Consider the following 17,812-nt stretch of genomic DNA (forward strand, 5'->3'; position numbering starts at 1 on the left):
AGAGTAGGAAGAAGGTGAGTATTTATTTACAAGTGAATGTGAATGGGTAGATATATCCAGGTGGCGTAGCGGGCAGCGGTGGTGAGTTGATGGGAGTAAATAGGTGGATCCAAGGGGGTAGCGGAATCCTCCGACGACCAGGCGGGAATGGGGTAAATGATCCGGGTGAGTAACTGAAGACAGAACAAACGGAGGTAAGTTTAAGACAAGCAATGCGTAAAAAACAACAAAACAAATTCTATCCAACTTGAGGCTGATACTATGGCACAACATACTGTTCATGGCTAACGATCCGGCAGGGAATGGATGTCAGGTCCGGGCTTATGAAGAGGAGAGATGATGATCAGGACCAGGTGTGCAGATAGCTGATGGGATACAGGTGCGGGTAATCAGAACTCCCAACTGGCTACATTGCCCGGCAACCAGACAGGGTGCGTTCCAGGACGCCGGAAAAAAACACTCCAGGACAGAACACAGGCAAAAAACAGACTCAGGAAACGGGATTTGTGACACAGCTCCATTTTGGTCTCATCTGACCACAACACTTTCACCCAGTTGTCCTATGAATCATTCAGATGTTCATTGGCAAACTTCAGACGGGCATGTATATGTGCTTTCTTGACCTGGGGGACCTTGCGGGCGCTGCAGGATTTCAGTGCTTCACGGCGTAGTGTGTTACCAATTGTTTTCTTGGTGACTATGGTCCCAGCTGCCTTGAGATCATTGACAAGATCCTCCCGTGTAGTTACCAACTCCACGTGGTGAGATCTTGCATGGAGCCCCAGGCCGAGGGAGATCGGCTCTTTTGTGTTTCTTCCATTTGCGAACAATCGCACCAACTGTTGTCACCTTCTCGCCAAGCTGCTTGGCGATGGTCTTGTAGCCCATGCCAGCCTTGTGTAGGTCTACAATCTTGTCCCTGACATCCTTGGAGAGCTCTTTGGTCTTGGCCATGGTGGAGAGTTTGGAATCTGATTGATTGATTGCTTTTAATCTCAGCTCATTACCTGTATAAAAGACACCTGGGAGCCAGAAATCTTTCTGATTGAGAGGGGGTCAAATACTTCTTTAAAATGCAAATCAATTGATAACATTTTTGACATGCGTTTTTCTGGATTTTTTTGTTGTTATTCTGTCTCTCACTGTTCAAATTAACCTACCATTACAATTATAGACTGATAATTTCTTTGTCAGTGGGCAAACATACAAAATCAACAGGGGATCAAATACTTTTTCCACCTCACTGTATCTAAAGCATGACTGGATAGATATTTCCCCTTTGCGTTTTCCTTTGAATATGATAATTTTCCTGTTGTCTCCAACATTGTCACTGCAACGTTCTAATTGATTGTTATCACTGGAAAAAATTGAATGTTTTCATTTCTTAAGAAAATTATGAGAATATGAATCATAACAATAAAGATAATAACACAATGATACCGTTTTATGACACAATGATACAGAACGTGGTAGTTTCATAGCATGAACTGCCTGACAAGCATTTCTTAAGAGCATACTGCCACCCATTCAGAAAACAGCGAAGGTATGTTTTACAATGTATGCATTCTTTTTTTTACATTTTCACACTTTTCTGGGGCACAACCTAATTTTAAGGAGATCAGGCGAGACTGAGTCATTTATAATTCTGATTATGACTGCTTTAGGACTTGTTTATTTCTGAACCCTCTGGACATATAGATTCACTGCAGATTTACTAGAAGTATTGTAGTAATTTAGCAGTAGAAAAGCCCTAGTCCATGTTTTACTGCAATTCGTGTGATTGTTGTGATTGAAGTTTACGCTGGTAGGAATTTGCCATCTGGGTAGTCCAGATGGCAAAGTAGGTTGTATGTGTGCAAGTGTTCTATATCAATGTAATATTTCATTATAGCAAATATGTTTAATATTGTATTGATTGATAGCTTTTGTGGAAATATGACACAGATTATATATTTACAGTGCATTCGGGAAATATTCAGACACCTTTACTTTTCCCACACTTTGATACAGTACATTACAGGCTTATTCTAAAAAAAACTTTTTTTTAACCCCTCATCAATCTTATCCAATACCCCAATACCCCATGACAAAGCAAAAACACTTTTTTAGAAATTGTTGCAAATTTAATACAAATAATACACTGAAAATGTACATTTACATAAGTATAGAGACCCTTTACTCAGTACTTTATTGAAGCACCGTTGGCAGCGATGACAACCTCTAGTATTTTTGGGTATGAAGCTATAAGCTTGGCACACCTGTATTTGGGGAGTTTCTCCCATTTGTCTCTGCAGATCCTCTCAAGCTCTGTCAGGTGGATAGGGAGTATTGCTGCACAGCTATTTTCACGTCTCTCCAGAGATGTTCAATCGGATTCAAGTCCGGCCCACTCAAAGACATTAAGAGACTTGTCCCGAAGCCACTCCTGCATTCTCTCGGCTGTCTGCTTAGGGTCGTTGTCCTGTTGGAAGGCGAACCTTCGCCCCAGTCTGAGGTCCTGAGCGCTCTGGGGCAGGTTTTCATCAAGGATCTCTCGGTACTTTGCTCCATCATCTTTCCCTTGATCCTGACTAGTCTCCCAGTCCCTGGCGCTGAAAAACATCTCCACAGCATGATGAAGTTTCCTCCAGACGTGACGCTTGGCATTCAGACCAAATAGTCTAATCTTGGTTTCATCAGACCAGAGAATCTTGTTTATCATGGTCTGAGAGTCTTTAGGTGCCTTTTGGCAAACTCCAAGCGGGCTGTCATGTGCCTTTTTCTGAGGATTGGCTTCCGTCTGGCCACTCTACCAAAAAGGCCTGATTGGTGGAGTGTTGCAGAGATGGGATAAACTTCCAGAAGGACAACCATCTCCACAGAGGAACTCTGAAGCTCTGTCAGAGTGACCTTCGGGTTCATGGTCACCTTGCTGACCAAGGCCCTTCTCCCCCGATTGCTCAGTTTGGTGAGGCGGCCAGCTCTAGGAAAAGTCTTGGTGATTCCAAACTTCTTCCATTTAAGAATGATGGAGGCCACTGTGTTCTTGGGGACCTTCAATGCTGCAGAACATTTTTGATACCCTACCCCAGACCTGTGCCTTGACACAATCCAGTCTCGGAGCTCTGTGGACAATTCCTTCGACCTCATGTCTTGGTTTTTGCTCTGACATGCACCGTCAACTGTGGGACCTCATATAGACAGGTGTGTGCCTTTCCAAATCATGTCCAATCAATTAAATGTATCACAGGTGGACTTCAATCAAGTTGTAGAACCATCTCAAGGATGATTAATGGAAACAGGATGCACCTGTGCAAAAAAAAAAATCATTATTGGTTATTGTGTGTAGATTCACGAGGAACATGTTTTATTTAATCAATTTTAGAATAAGGCTGTAACGTAACAAAATGTGGAAGAAATGTTTTAAGTTAAAGTCTTAATTACATTATATAAAATTCCATTCCATGGTATAAAGTAGTAGGATAGTAGTATAAATAGTGCCCCCCTCTTGTCATCATACTGAACATGTGTGGCATGGGTCCAACCATTGAAACCATTGCCCTCCACATACAGCATAAACATTACTTATCCTATACTCTGTAAAATTGTTAGCTCTTTGAAAGGTTTAGGATAACCCCATAAAAGAGTACAATACTACAAGCTGGAAGACATTTCTGTGATTCAGGTTTGGAGCTTACGAGCATTCATCATTGACTGAAATTCCCCCAAATGAAAGGCCTGTTCCTGTCTAGCACTAAGCACTGTAGAGCAGGGTTTACCTGCTAGCCTGTCTGTGACTAGATTAGCACAGTCCACACGCAAAGCTACACAAAATTAGCTTAGGGGTACCAGGCAGGGCTGCTGGACCTTAAAGGTGAAAACATTAAGCTCAGATGAGTTTGTCTAAAGACAGATTCGGCCCTTAATTAACCAAGTGACCACTGACCTTTGGAGGAATATGTACGGGATCAGTTTGGGGATCAGGACAAAGGCAAGCAGTCTTACCACACACCCTAACTCTAATTCAGCGAAGAATGCTCGTAATTAGCCCCACTGCTTTCATTCCATGGCATAAGGGGAAAACACTAGCTTTGAAATGTATTTAGGATCATTTCCTAAAAGGGTTCAACATGATTTCTAGATTTATTGAAAAGGAATTTAGCGTATTTGTCAGCGGTGGGTGTAGCTTGTGCATGGAAGTCAGGCGTAGGAGAGGAGAGATGAATGGACAAAGTACTTTACTAAGGCAATAATAATACAGAACGCAACCGCGTCACAAAACAAATGCCCACAGAACAAGTGAGGCAGCAAAAGTACAGACCCAAGTATAAAGTACCGGCTGCCACAAAGCACGGGTAAAACAAAACCCGGCGCAAACCAGCCGGAAGCGTGCCAACCCCGACAATAAACAATACACCACACAGACATGGAGGGAACAGAGGGTTAAATACACATGTTAATTAGTAGGAGATGTGAACCAGGTGTGCTGGAAGACAAGACAAAACAAATGGAAAATGAAAGGTGGATCGGCGATGGCTAGAAGACCGGCGACGTCGACCGCCGAACGCCGCCTGAACAAGGAGAGGAACCGACTTCGGCGGAAGTCGTGACAGTATTATGAGAAGAATAAAGCACTGTGCATGGTCATCAAAAAAAAAGGAGGACCAAGGCACTCTTCATATAATAGCGGAATACAAGTACGCAATATGGGTAGGTAATGAAGACTACCCCATGGCAAGGCACTACAAGTCCCTACACCATGGCAACCCTGCCTCCCTACAAGCTATGGGTATTGATCATATTCCAGCCTCTTTTAGAAAAGGGGACCGTCTTAAACAGTTAAACCAAAGGGAAAGTGTTTGGATTTACAAACTACAGGCCACTAAATACCCTGGTTTAAATAAAGATATGGATTTCTCACTCTTCCTGTAGGGTCGTGATGGGTCCATTTGCTGTCATCTAGTGGACATTTTGCTCTCTTACCCTCAGCTTTGTTTAGACTGTTGTTGTCCATGTTTTGCTGTGTTCTAGTGTACTATGGAATATTTAGCTTTCTTATTCTTGACACTTCTCCCAGTCATATTTAAGGTTAGAACTACCTTTTATTTATTTATTTATTTTATTTCACCTTTATTTAACCAGGTAGGCAAGTTGAGAACAAGTTCTCATTTACAATTGCGATCTGGCCAAGATAAAGCAAAGCAGTTTGACACATACAACGACACAGAGTTACACACGGAGTAAAACAAACATACAGTCAATAATACAGTATAAACAAGTCTATATACGATGTGAGCAAATGAGGTGAGATAAGAGAGGTAAAGGCAAAAAAAGGCCATGGTGGCAAAGTAAATACAATATAGCAAGTAAAACACTGGAATGGTAGATTTGCAATGGAAGAATGTGGAAAGTAGAAATAAAAATAATGGGGTGCAAAGGAGCAAAATAAATAAATTAATTAAATACAGTAGGGAAAGGGGTAGTTGTTTGGGCTAAATTATAGGTGGGCTATGTACAGGTACAGTAATATGTGAGCTGCTCTGACAGTTGGTGCTTAAACTAGTGAGGGAGATACATGTTTCCAGTTTCAGAGATTTTTGTAGTTCGTTCCTGTCATTGGCAGCAGAGAACTGGAAGGAGAGGCGGCCAAAGAAATAATTGGTTTTGGGGGTGACTAGAGAGATATACCTGCTGGAGCGTGTGCTACAGGTGGGAGATGCTATGGTGACCAGCGAGCTGAGATAAGGAGGGACTTTACCTAGCAGGGTCTTGTAGATGACATGGAGCCAGTGGGTTTGGCGACGAGTATGAAGCAAGGGCCAGCCAACGAGAGCGTACAGGTCGCAATGGTGGGTAGTATATGGGGCTTTGGTGACAAAACGGATTGCACTGTGATAGACTGCATCCAATTTGTTGTGTAGAGTGTTGGAGGCTATTTTGTAAATGACATCGCCAAAGTCGAGGATTAGTGTTTAGTGTTCTGATACTTCTAATGGACATTTTTTGTAGGGATTGATACATTTTTCGTTAGGGCAAATCAAGTCTGACATTTTAAAGTGGAAATTACAAACTTTAGAAGCATTTTTAAACCTCAAACACAACAAGTTTGCATTTCCTGCTGTTCAGGAAAATGATCAGAAACAAAGGAGTGATCAATTTAAGATCCTACAACTGTAATTATCCATGGGTGTCACATACTGTCATTTCCTTATTTACTAGTTTACAGATGGTCACTTTGGTTTAGCCACAAAGAAACAGTTTAGTTAAACTTGAGAAATTCATCAAATACAATTATTGAACCTTTGAGACATTAGACATTGTAAGATTTCATAATATAATGAAATAAATAGATCAGGAAAAATTGCATTAGGTTTACTCTCATGGATTAGATTGTGTATTGTGTATCCATGTGATATTGGAGTGACTAAAACATTACAACAAAATCAATGGGCTAAAAAAACCTAGCTAAAACAATAGTAATTGACTTTATCAAGGAGGAGTTGCTTGTTGCCTCAGGACTGTGTTGGCCTGTCTTATTTTGGAAGTCAGATTATTTATAGTTTCTTTTATCCTAGGAATATCCCATTAATCAAGTTTCAGCTAAGACTAAATTCAAGCCATGTATCTTCTGACTTCACACTAGTTACTAGCGTTTCTCTCATGGAAGTTATAAACACCAAATGAGAACCGTAAGGCAAAGAACATGTAGTGTGGTTTGGAAGAACTTCTAGTTCAGTTACTAGAGGCATAAAGTTCAATCTGTATTGAGTGAAATCAATTCGACAAAGCCTGCATTCTGTATTCTGGCCAATTCTAATGCTTATTTTATACAATGTACAAGTAGTATAGATTTTTTGTGTGCTTCTTGGCTCACTATATTGAGGTAATCCAGTGTTATAATCCATGTTATTATTTCAATTTAAATGTCAATCAATCAATGTAAAAAATAACAAATAATTGCTGATTTTGTTCCGTTGTCTCAATGACACCCTGGTACATAGATGTCGCTATCGATTCAAAGCAATTCATCATAACAAAAGCAGTATTTACACACCTTCCATGTTCAATATTAGCAGAAGGAATTTGACCAGGTCAAGAAAATACTGAGGCAAATTGGCAGGAAGTATGCCTTGGTATTCTCTGATGGAAATGGATGTCGGACTGGTGTGAGAAAGTAGAAAGATGTACAACTCTGAAATATACAGAACACATATTGTGTCAATGGATTCTAACTTGTGTTTTCAGCTTTGCAGCAACATTTGCCTTTCCACAGTACTGTACAATTATGAAATGTAGTATTACTGTCGGGGGTCGTGCATGGGACCGTCATATTAGTAGTAATAGTAGCGTTAATTGCATATTAAGACGTTAAGAGACTTGTTATCAGATTGTTCAGCATGTGGCACTTTCTAAGAAAACATACAGGCTAATTATTTATATATTTTTAAATGAACAATCAAACACCCATGTACACAAACAGTGCAACTTGTACTTACTCCTCAATTACAGCTCAGGCTAATTGCGTGTCTAGGATTGTTGGATGATTATTTGGTGTCCCATTTACAGCACATGAACACTATATAGATACAAATCAGGGATTGCTCACACCTCTCTGACATTTAGAAAATATTATTCGAACAGTTCGCTTTGTTTAGGATGCCTCTAATTCTACACAATTCCTCCACCTCTCATTGTTGACGAACAGTGCATTTAAAGGGCATTTAAAGCTGGCCCAGAGGGTTTTATTGCCTAATTGGTCAGGATGCATTCCCAACTTTGACCCCTTCAGTTATCACATGGTCAACATGCCTGAAATAACTTTCAACTCTCCCCAGGGGAATTCCCAAAATACCTCAGAGAGCTATTAATATACCTGCCAGTTAGGATACATTCCTTATGGAATGACTAGAAATAGGGAATGCCAATTTACATTGAGCAATACACATCTATTGAATTACCTTTTTAATTTTTGTTGCATAAAACAAATAGGCCTACCAGTAAATGCTTATTACCATGTTATAGTAGAACAGTGTATGATATTCTGTATTGATGCTAGTGTGGTGTCAGTTGTTACTGTAGATACTATTTGCAAGGTTAAATACCTCAGCCAATAAGGGCCCGGGGGAGGGACCGTCTGGTTCTGTTGCTGCGTTGTTGAGCCAAGAGTTCAGGAGGTGAATGGGGTTGTGAGGAGCTCCATCTGCCTCAAGCCTTTCCAAATAACCAGACTCTGTCATCCACACTTGGTTATCCTGAGCTCATTAACCACCTCACCAGTGAAATCAACTGTCATTCTGAGTTTGTCCAGGCTTGGCTACAGTCAATTTACACACGTGTTGGATAAACACATGCTTCAGTACAACCGATTCTAAAAGGAATTCTCTCCCATTACTGGTTTATAATTGGTCATTTATCAGTTGGTTATCTTTGCTCTTGTTGGAACCCTTGAATGCAGTGATGTACTGTCCTGTTAGGATTCAGGAATAACTTCATATTAGAGATAATGTTACAGGTAGCTGAAATCTCATGTTTAGAAACATCTTATTACAATCTGCTTTCTCTCAGGTTTGAGTAAAGAATAAATAAAGTAGCCACCCTTTAGCAACGTAATCATTTTATGGATTTTTTGTTTCAATTAAGATGTTTAGACAAACAAAACAATACAGTATATATTTTACTATATTATGAAGCATGTAGTTTACAAGAATAGTTTTAGCTCAGTGAGCCTATCATCCAAAAATAGAATAGTAACCAGCCAGTGTGCAACAGCCATGCATGTGGTTAAAGAGGAGATGAGAAGTTATCTGGCCTGGGGCAAGTGTCAGTAGACAGAGTGACCTGGTCTTGGTTGTAGAAAGAGCCTCTTTGTAAGACTCCCACTCTGACGTCAAACTAGCACCATAAAGGCATAAATTCATATTTTACATAAAGCATCACAATCTTTAAAAAGGTTCATTGTGTCTCACTTAGACTTATTAACATGTAGCTAATGCCTTTTTTCTGCCTTTTATAAGCTGAACTAGAGGTGTTCCTCTCTGTATTATCAGTGTTGAAAGCAGCGGATGAAAGAGAGGAAGACAGCCTCTCTGGTCTTGCATAGACTTTTAAAGGGAATATAATTAGGTTTTAAGCATCTCTTATTTGTAGTTGGAATATAAATTGTGCTGGAGATGTTGGAGATGCTTGAATACCACCATTATCAAGTAGGTCCAGGATTATGCTGATTGAAATATATTTTATTTTCCCCCCTTTTTCTTTTGGGGTATGGTAAGATAAACATAACATTTATTCAGATGGAACATGTGACATGAATTGTGAATACATGTATTTATATCTCGGGATTATTTAGCTATCAAGAGATAGCACAGAAAAAAATATAAATGAAAAGATAAGCTTACGGCGCACTGCTTTGGGATTTGCTAGTAATATTGATACTTTCTAACATTTCAATTCATACTTGACTTTCTCTGGTCAAGTCAAGGACTCTATCACTAGTTGAGCTGACAGGTATTTTATTTTCATATTAATTAGTAATCAGGTTCTCTTTATTATTATAAATGTATGGAAACATTTTCAAGGCTGTTTCTCAGTGAGATATGAGAGCTGTTTCTTGCTTCTTTAGTGAGATTAATATTCAGTGAGATATGTGAGCTGTTTCTTGAGTGCACAGCACAATTACAACATGACCAATGATCATCAACCCATCATAACAGCGCTTGAGGATTCTGACTCTCACTTATGTCTCTCCCTCTTTCACTCCATCTCTCCCTACCTCCTCCAGGTGCAGACTCACCTGGAGAACCCCACCAAGTACCACATCCAGCAGGCCCAGCAGCAGCAGGTGAAGCGCTACCTGGGCAAGCTTGGCTCCCTGCCCTGCCCCAACCAGTCCTCTGACCACAAGGGCATGGCTCTGGGGCCGGGAAACAGTGCCCCCAACAGCCCCATGGCCTTACTCACCCTCAACATCAACTGTGAGAAAGAGGTAATGCAAAACGTAATATGGCCATAGATGCCGAGCTACAATGCAGTGTGTGTAAATTCAGTGTGCTTTTCACACCATAATATCTGCCAATTTTCGATTACTTATACTTCAAAGCAACGTGTATTTGAGTAATGAATGGTAGTAACACCATGGAGTTGGATAATACATATTCATTGATAAGGAAATGTGATCTTCTGTTGATTAACCCTCAACTGAATCACTGTCTGTTAACATATTTTCTATCTCAAATTCAATTTTAGTTTTTTTGATTATAGATGGATGATGTCATTGATGACATAATTAGTCTGGAATCGAGTTATAACGACGATATCCTTGGATTAATGGACCCAGGGCTTCAGATGGCCAATACGGTATGATTGCCTTAATTTACTGTCTGCTTGCATGAGGCCAGTAACCGAAAGGCTGCTGGTTTGAATACCTGAGCTGATAAGGGGAAATCTGTCTATGTGCCCTTGAGCAAGGCACTTAACCCTAATTTGCTCCAGGGGCGCAGTACTACTATGGCTGACCCTGTAGAGCAACACATCTCACTACACCTATCCGGTGGAGGCCTATGTGACAATTCATAGTAGATGTGTCTACGAATACAGCAAATGTTTGCTTCCAGATCAGTGTCAACACATTTTTAAAGGGTTAACTACTCATGTGTCAAGCACCACATGTGCCAGGTATATTTGACCCTGCTAACATTACTATTGTCTGTGGTTATCTTTTCTCATCAGATCGCTGTCAACACTAACCTCTTGGACATTTATGGTAACCAGAGCATGCCCCATCCAGGCCTGGCCATCAACTCCTGCCCTGCCAACCTGCCCAACATCAAAAGGGAATACTCAGGTGAGCATGACCCCATTACATGGAAAACATCCAGATTCAAACATACTCTCCAGACCTTTGTGACTGAGCAATATGTTTGAAAGGGTCAGGGAAATGTTATGCATGTGCTTTGCATTGATATTGTTTTTGATTATTGTAAACTTTGTTATTTTGTCATTCAAAATAAAGTGAAATGCATTGAACATTTTATGTGCCAAATAGTTTCCCAATCTCCGGCCATCATGCACATGCTGGACAAGTCTGGGTCGTGTAGCAAGTTTGAGAACTATCACAGGCCTGAAGGGTTTCCTGTAGGTATGTCTGCATAGTCATATTCATATTTACTTTAGCTAACTGTGAGTTTGAGTTAGGTTACACGGGTGCATATTGCTTAGCCTATAATGTGCTCAGCACAGTTTCATTTATTTTCTTCCCGAAACTAACTAAACATTTCTGGCATAACTGTTTTGTTGTGTGTCAACATCAATGTTTTGCCATTGTCCTACAGATGAAGGATCTTAAACTGATCCAGTTTGAAAATAATCCTGCAGCAACAAGAAATATGAATTATTATATGGATTGTAATTAATGGATGTTTTTGTAGGGGTTGATACATTTTTCGTAAGGTAAAATAAAATCTGAAATTTCAAAGTGGAAATTACACATTTTAAAACTCAAATACACTACAAGTTTTACATTTCCTGCATTGTTCTCCTGCAACAGCGTTATCAAATGAAGATCCCACATCTGTAGTCATTGTCCATTCCTAATGCTAACTGCTTTGTTTCAGAAGCAGAGGTCAGGGCAATGGCAAAGGAACGACAGAAGAAGGATAACCATAATTTGAGTGAGTTTTGCTATACGGTAATTATCAGCTATCTAGTAATATCATGTGGGTTGTTTAGATATGCGGTGATATTACCTTTTCATTATTACATTTTGCATGATTGATTGTTTCTTATTGTTCTCTTCTCATCCTATTCCCTGTAGTTGAGAGAAGACGGAGGTTTAACATCAACGACCGGATCAAAGAATTGGGGACCATGATTCCAAAATCAAATGATCCGTAAGTTGCGTTATGTTTACTTGGATTTGAAGTCTTTCTACCAGATACAGCGCAGTCTGGAATTATTAATAAAGATGAGCAAAGAAATAACAGAAAATCAGTAATACAAATACTGAGCTATATTCTATACTCCAAAAATTAGAACATTTATATTATTTAATAATAATACTATTGCTCAAAGACCGAGATTTTGTGTAACAAGTAATTAAAACAAATGTCAAAAAGATACGGGTCAAAATGATTGGATACCCTGTTTTCAATGCTCCAGTAAGGGAAAGGGATTCAGTTATACACCTGAATACATTCAACTGAAATGTGTCTTCCGCATTTAACCCAACCATTCTGAATCAGAGCTGCCATAATCGACATCCACGTCTTCAGTGACCGGAGAACAGTGGGTTAACTGCCTTGCTCAGGGGCAGAACAACAGATTTTTACCTTGTCAGCTCTGGGATTCAATCCAGCAACCTTTCGGTTACTGGCTCTAACCACTAGGCTACCTGCCGACCCCTCCCCTTGTAAGGATATTGACAATGAGCCTTTTTCTAAAATGTTGTATGGGATTGGGGAACACACTAGGAGGGATCTTAGACCATTCCTCCATACAGAATCTTTCCAGATCCTTGATATATTTTGTCTGGGCTAATCGATTGCCCTCTTCAATTCAAAGCATAGGTTTTCAATGGCCACTGAGATGGCCATTGCAAAATGTTGATTTTGTTTTTTTCTTTGTGGTTTTTGCTGGAATATTCACTTGCGGCCAAGTTTCAGCCTCCTGGCAGAGGCAACCAGGTTTTTGGCTAACATGTCCTGGTACTTGACAAAGTTCATAATGCCATTGACCTTAACACGGACCCCAAGACCAGTGGAAGCAAAATAGCCCCATAACATCATCAATCCACCACCATATTAAACAGTAGTGATGAGGTATTTTACTACATATGCATTGTTCTTTCTAAGGCCAAACCCACCGCTGGGTGGACCTCTATTTTCGTGTCATATGACCATAGCACTGGTTCCAAACCAAGTGCCAATTATGTTTAGCCTACTCCAGGCGATGCTATGGTCAGATGACATGAAAATAGAGGTATTTGGTCATGGGTTTGACCTTCGAGGATCTGGAAAGATTCTGTATGGTGAAATGGTCCAAGATCTCTCCCAAAGTGTTCTCCAATCTCATAAAACATTTTATAAAAATGCTCAGTATTGTTATCCTTCCAAAGGGAGGGTACTGGAGTATTGAAAACAGGGGATCCAATAATGCTGACCTCTATCTTTTAGCTTTTTTTTTATTACTTGTTAATGAAATAATATATCTTTCTCTGAGCAATTCTATTAGCATAAAATAATATAATTTTTCATTTTTTTAAGCATACAACATAGCTCAGTATTTGTATTATTTATTTTATACAGTCTTTTTTGCTCATCTTTATCAAAGGTTCCAATAATTCCGGACCCCACTGTATATATCATGGGTCAGACATTGACCCCAGGCTAGAGTTTACGATAATTATAGATCAATGCCTCAGTTTTTTTTTTCAGTGCATCCATACCCTTGAGAATTGTGTGAGTTAGAACGTTGTCAGTGTACTCTAGAATGCTACCAGTTCAGGCTGATAAAACCTTGCTGGCCTGCCGCGCCCCTCTCTGGTCCTCAGGGATATGCGATGGAACAAAGGCACCATTCTCAAGGCGTCGGTGGATTACATCAGGAAGCTACAGAGGGAGCAGCAGAGGGCCAAAGAGCTGGAGAACAGACAGAAGAAGCTGGAGCATGCCAATAGACACCTGATGCTGCGGATACAGGTACAGCATGGTAGGCCGTGGGGCACTGGGAGAGATAAGGAGCAACTAGCCATACCTTCAAAATGTCACATACTGTATTAGCCAATCAAAGTAGGATTGAATTGAGATGAGGCTCTTCTATATTCTGGATGGTATCAGATATGCAGCATGCAGACAGACAATGTTGATAACACTCTCTTTCCTTTCTCTTTCTCCATCCCTTGATGGGGTTCAGGAGTTGGAGATGCAAGCTCGTGCCCATGGTCTGACCACAGACACATCTGCCCTCTGCTCAGCTGAGCTCTCAGCCCGAGGCATCAAGCAGGAGCCAGCCCTGGGAGACTGCCACCAGGATCTGTACCATGTCCACCCCCGGCACCAACACCACCCATCCTGCACTCCAGACCAGGTTCAGTACACCATCTTGGAGCTCAACGATGGAGCAGCTCCCTACACCAAGGGCCACAGGGGAGTCTCAGGTGACATGGGGCCTTACGGCAGTCATCCTAAGGGGGCCTTGATGGACATCCTGATGGATGACAACTTGTCCCCTGTGGGAGGGGGAGACCCCTTGCTTTCCTCTGTCTCACCCGGAGCTTCTAAGGACAGCAGCTGCTCAGGCAGCAAAAGCATGGAAGAGAACGACCAGAGCTGTTAGCACTCACTGCTGCCCACTCCACTCAACTGCATCTTTATCTCCACCCCTTCAACCTGTTCTATGTTGTGTTGTGTTGAGGCCTCCTCAGACGTCTCCCGTCAGTAGCTAACTTCAGCCAACTGCTGGTTAGTTAGTTTGTTTTCAGGTGTTTACACATTTGACATTTTTCATTGTTTTTTGTTTGTTTTGTTTATTATATGGTATCATTGGGTTCTGAAAGCCGTCAAACTGAATTTAGTTCAGTTTCTCTTGTGTATTGATTATAAATTACTTTTTAATAGTTTGTTTTAATAGATCATGCTCTGATTTTATCAATACTTTTATGACAATGAGTCAGGGAGCGACATCTCACACATACTGTACCTGTGTAAAGTCATCATGGTATAGGGCAGGCTTATAATAGTTATAGAATCCTGATTGATAAGCTTATTGCTTTAAATTTTTAAAAAATGCAATTCCCTCGAAGTGAAAACTAAAAATTGTGGTTTAATATATTGTTGGTTTTACACAGTCACACTACTTCCTTTATAGCATGTCTATTCAGCGCAATATGACAGAAGCGATAATACATTATTTTGATTTCTTTTGTTTGTGCATTAATTTTGTGCTTTTGAACTTGAATGAGATAACGTCTTAGTCAGGAGATTTGTAAACATTTCACATACAGCACAGAACATAATGTCAGTCTATCAATATTGGTAGAAATGCAACATTGATTTCCATACAGGCACATTTGGTATGTAATGTATTGCAGCAAATACTCACTAAGAAGTGGATCTCTAAGGAAGAAAAATACATTCTGTTTTTAATGTGTCCATTTTCTATTTTCTATTTTTTTTTTTTTTTTTTTGTACACTTATTAGGATTTGCCTGTCCATCCATTTCGTGTTTAAGAGATATTCAGGATATTTTTTGTCAATGATGTGAATGTTTATATTGCTAGGAATATAAGGAGATGTACGTGTAGAAAATTATTTAAACACTGGAATGACGTCCATAAATTGATTTAAATATATATTTCCTAACGATTATATTTAGGTTTTTCAAATGATTGATTGTCGTTAAAACTATAAGCTGTACTGTTAATGTATATTTATACTGTTTAACAACTGTAGGAAAGTACTCAAATATGCCTTTGATAATAACTATCTACTGTACATTACACCACTGTATTGAGAACATGGTTACAGTGCACCCTCAAGTCTGTGGAACTATGCAATGATTACAGTTGTGCCTGTTTTACCCAGAAGACATTAGACACATTAGGCTGGTCATATAATATGTTGTAATGATTAGTAAGAAGCACCTAGCAGAATGATTTACATTGAAGTGCCTTACTGTTAGTTTTTTGTTTTCCACAGATCTAGGAGGACTACTAGATACTGGTTTGTTGTTGTTGTTTCTGGTGTTTGGTGCTTCATGTATGAAGTGTTGAGCTGCAAGGTCCCTACGGGAAGCAGTAGGGAAGGGCCTTTTGTCAGAGAGTAGAAAACCATGTTATGGGCCTCCAAATGTCTCTCTAGGCCATCCATTTTGTTTGGGATGTTTTTGATGCTAGAGTTCTGTTTTGAGGTCAGAATTCCACTCGGAGGGCAATAATCAAAACATTGCTTTTTACTGAATTCTCAGCTTCTTTTTTGAGACCAATTATTTTTCTGAATGTAATGTAACTCAGTGTTGACTGCCAAAATGTGTTGCCAAAATCAAAGTGAAGTCTAAAATATGCAAAGAAGGAATTAACGTTATTTTTTGATGTTGTACTTGTGTAAGGATGTTTCTTCTTTATTTCTAGAGCAATAATTTAAGAATAATGGCTATCAGGCTGCACGTAAAGCTAAGCACAAAGTAGTCCATGTACTTAAAGGCGAATTCTCTGCAGTACAAATCCACTGCTGAATGGCCCTCATGGTCAAACTGCACCCAGGTCTGTCTGGTAATATCTAGACACAGGCCTGTCATTCACTCACTGTCCTTTGACTGAACCCAGATCAGCATATAATTTCCCTAGACAATGTCACCCTCTTGTGTTGATGAAACCACTATGCACCAAGATCGGTGTTTTCAACCATAGAACTAAAATGCATAGAACTAACATTTTCATTTAAAGCAATGGTGACAGTTGATTGATGCCCATTATTTGTAAATAAACATATGAATCGATCCGCTTGTTACCATGGCACAGTTTGGGTATACCACTAACATTTCAAAGAGCCATGTTTGTTCACACATGGTTTCAGATAGACGCCTCTGCCGAGATTGCCACAGTAATGTGATAATGACTCTGTTGCCAGGAGAGATGGAGGTAGTGATGGTCATACACTGGTTAGGGATGGATCAGTGATGTCAAGGCCATTCATTGGAACTGAGTGTGGAAAATAGCTTTTGACAAACATTAAAGTCAATTAAATATTTTTACTTGTGTTATTGCAGGAGTATGTTTCGTTCTATGATTGATAAAAATAAAAGTATTTCGCTAATTGTCTCTGAACACTAATAATGGGTAAATAATATGAGAATAGATCATGTTCAACAGACACTCCAATATAATGAATGATAATATTTTATTGGTAGACTTCCAGGGCTCTATTCAATCCACATTGGGGAAGTTCAGCTGTACAGCGTGGTTGAAATTGAAAGGATATGTTCCCGCATTAGCAGAGACTGCATTCACAGTAAATGTTGCATATGTCGGCTCAATCAAAAATGACCTTTACCTTTGTATCACAAGAATCTGTAACACTTCAGTTTAACATATTAAATAAAGCCCCAAGTAAATGTGCGTTGACTGAAACATATTGAATATGAAACACAGCATTTCTTCTTCACCTGCTCATCAGGGCATGGATATTATCACCAGCCTTCAACAAGAACCAAGTTCATCACACAGACACCTACTAAAGCAGCACCGGCCTCTCAAGATTCTGAGCCTGCCTGGCAGGGTTGGTCCTGCAAAGTCAAAGCCCCCTGATGGGAGAGGATAATATGCAAGGAAATTCTCAAAGCTGCTAATTTGAACCTTGACGAACTTTTACCTAGCCGATGGGGATTCCGGTGGGGTGCCCCCAACCAGGTAGTGGCAGCGCTGGCATGAAGAGCTGCACTAACCCATGGGGAGGGGGCATATTATTGTGGCCCTGGTAGCACAAAATAATCAAAAGGTCTGACTGCACAGAGTTGCTTGGAAATTGGTCACAATGGGAGACCAGTGTGTGTGTGTGTTTCAGAGGAAGGGGGTGTATCTGATCTCCATGTGTATCTGATCTCCATCACCTAGGACTGAACAATAGTTCATGAAATCTCCTAATTTTTCATTTTTTTAGCTAAATGTTTCATGCCTTCTCAAACAGCTGCAACTGTATATGCATTCGTAAAACAAGTCCTTTCTTGAGTTGGGCTCAAGGATGGAACACCTGTTGAGCGTCTCAGCTTATGGTAGTTTATGGGGAAAAGGGGTTGAGTGTGTGTGTATGAATGTGTGTGTGTGTATGTATTCCACATCTGT

At 40.1% G+C, this 17,812-nt stretch overlaps 1 protein-coding gene across 6 annotated transcripts in view; it reads left to right on the forward strand.

Annotated features, from left to right (window-relative positions):
• Positions 1 to 17,089, forward strand: part of LOC118360878 (microphthalmia-associated transcription factor-like) — a 37,537-nt gene extending 20,448 nt beyond the window's left edge. For 2 of the 6 annotated variants that reach the window (XM_035740389.2, XM_035740391.2), the window contains exons 3-10: positions 9,761 to 9,964; positions 10,240 to 10,335; positions 10,708 to 10,822; positions 11,024 to 11,116; positions 11,592 to 11,648; positions 11,792 to 11,867; positions 13,526 to 13,673; positions 13,888 to 17,089. In XM_035740389.2, coding sequence (XP_035596282.1) covers positions 9,761 to 9,964; positions 10,240 to 10,335; positions 10,708 to 10,822; positions 11,024 to 11,116; positions 11,592 to 11,648; positions 11,792 to 11,867; positions 13,526 to 13,673; positions 13,888 to 14,310 — 1,212 coding nt within the window. In that variant the 3' untranslated portion in view covers positions 14,311 to 17,089. The remainder of the gene's footprint in view (positions 1 to 9,760; positions 9,965 to 10,239; positions 10,336 to 10,707; positions 10,823 to 11,023; positions 11,117 to 11,591; positions 11,649 to 11,791; positions 11,868 to 13,525; positions 13,674 to 13,887) is intronic. The other 4 variants (XM_052485170.1, XM_052485171.1, XM_035740390.2 and 1 more) reach the window with 3 other exon arrangements.
• The last annotated feature ends 723 nt before the right edge of the window (positions 17,090 to 17,812 follow it).

The sequence above is a fragment of the Oncorhynchus keta genome, chromosome 28 (assembly GCF_023373465.1).
Source record: "Oncorhynchus keta strain PuntledgeMale-10-30-2019 chromosome 28, Oket_V2, whole genome shotgun sequence".
In the NCBI taxonomy this organism is placed as follows: domain Eukaryota; kingdom Metazoa; phylum Chordata; class Actinopteri; order Salmoniformes; family Salmonidae; genus Oncorhynchus; species Oncorhynchus keta.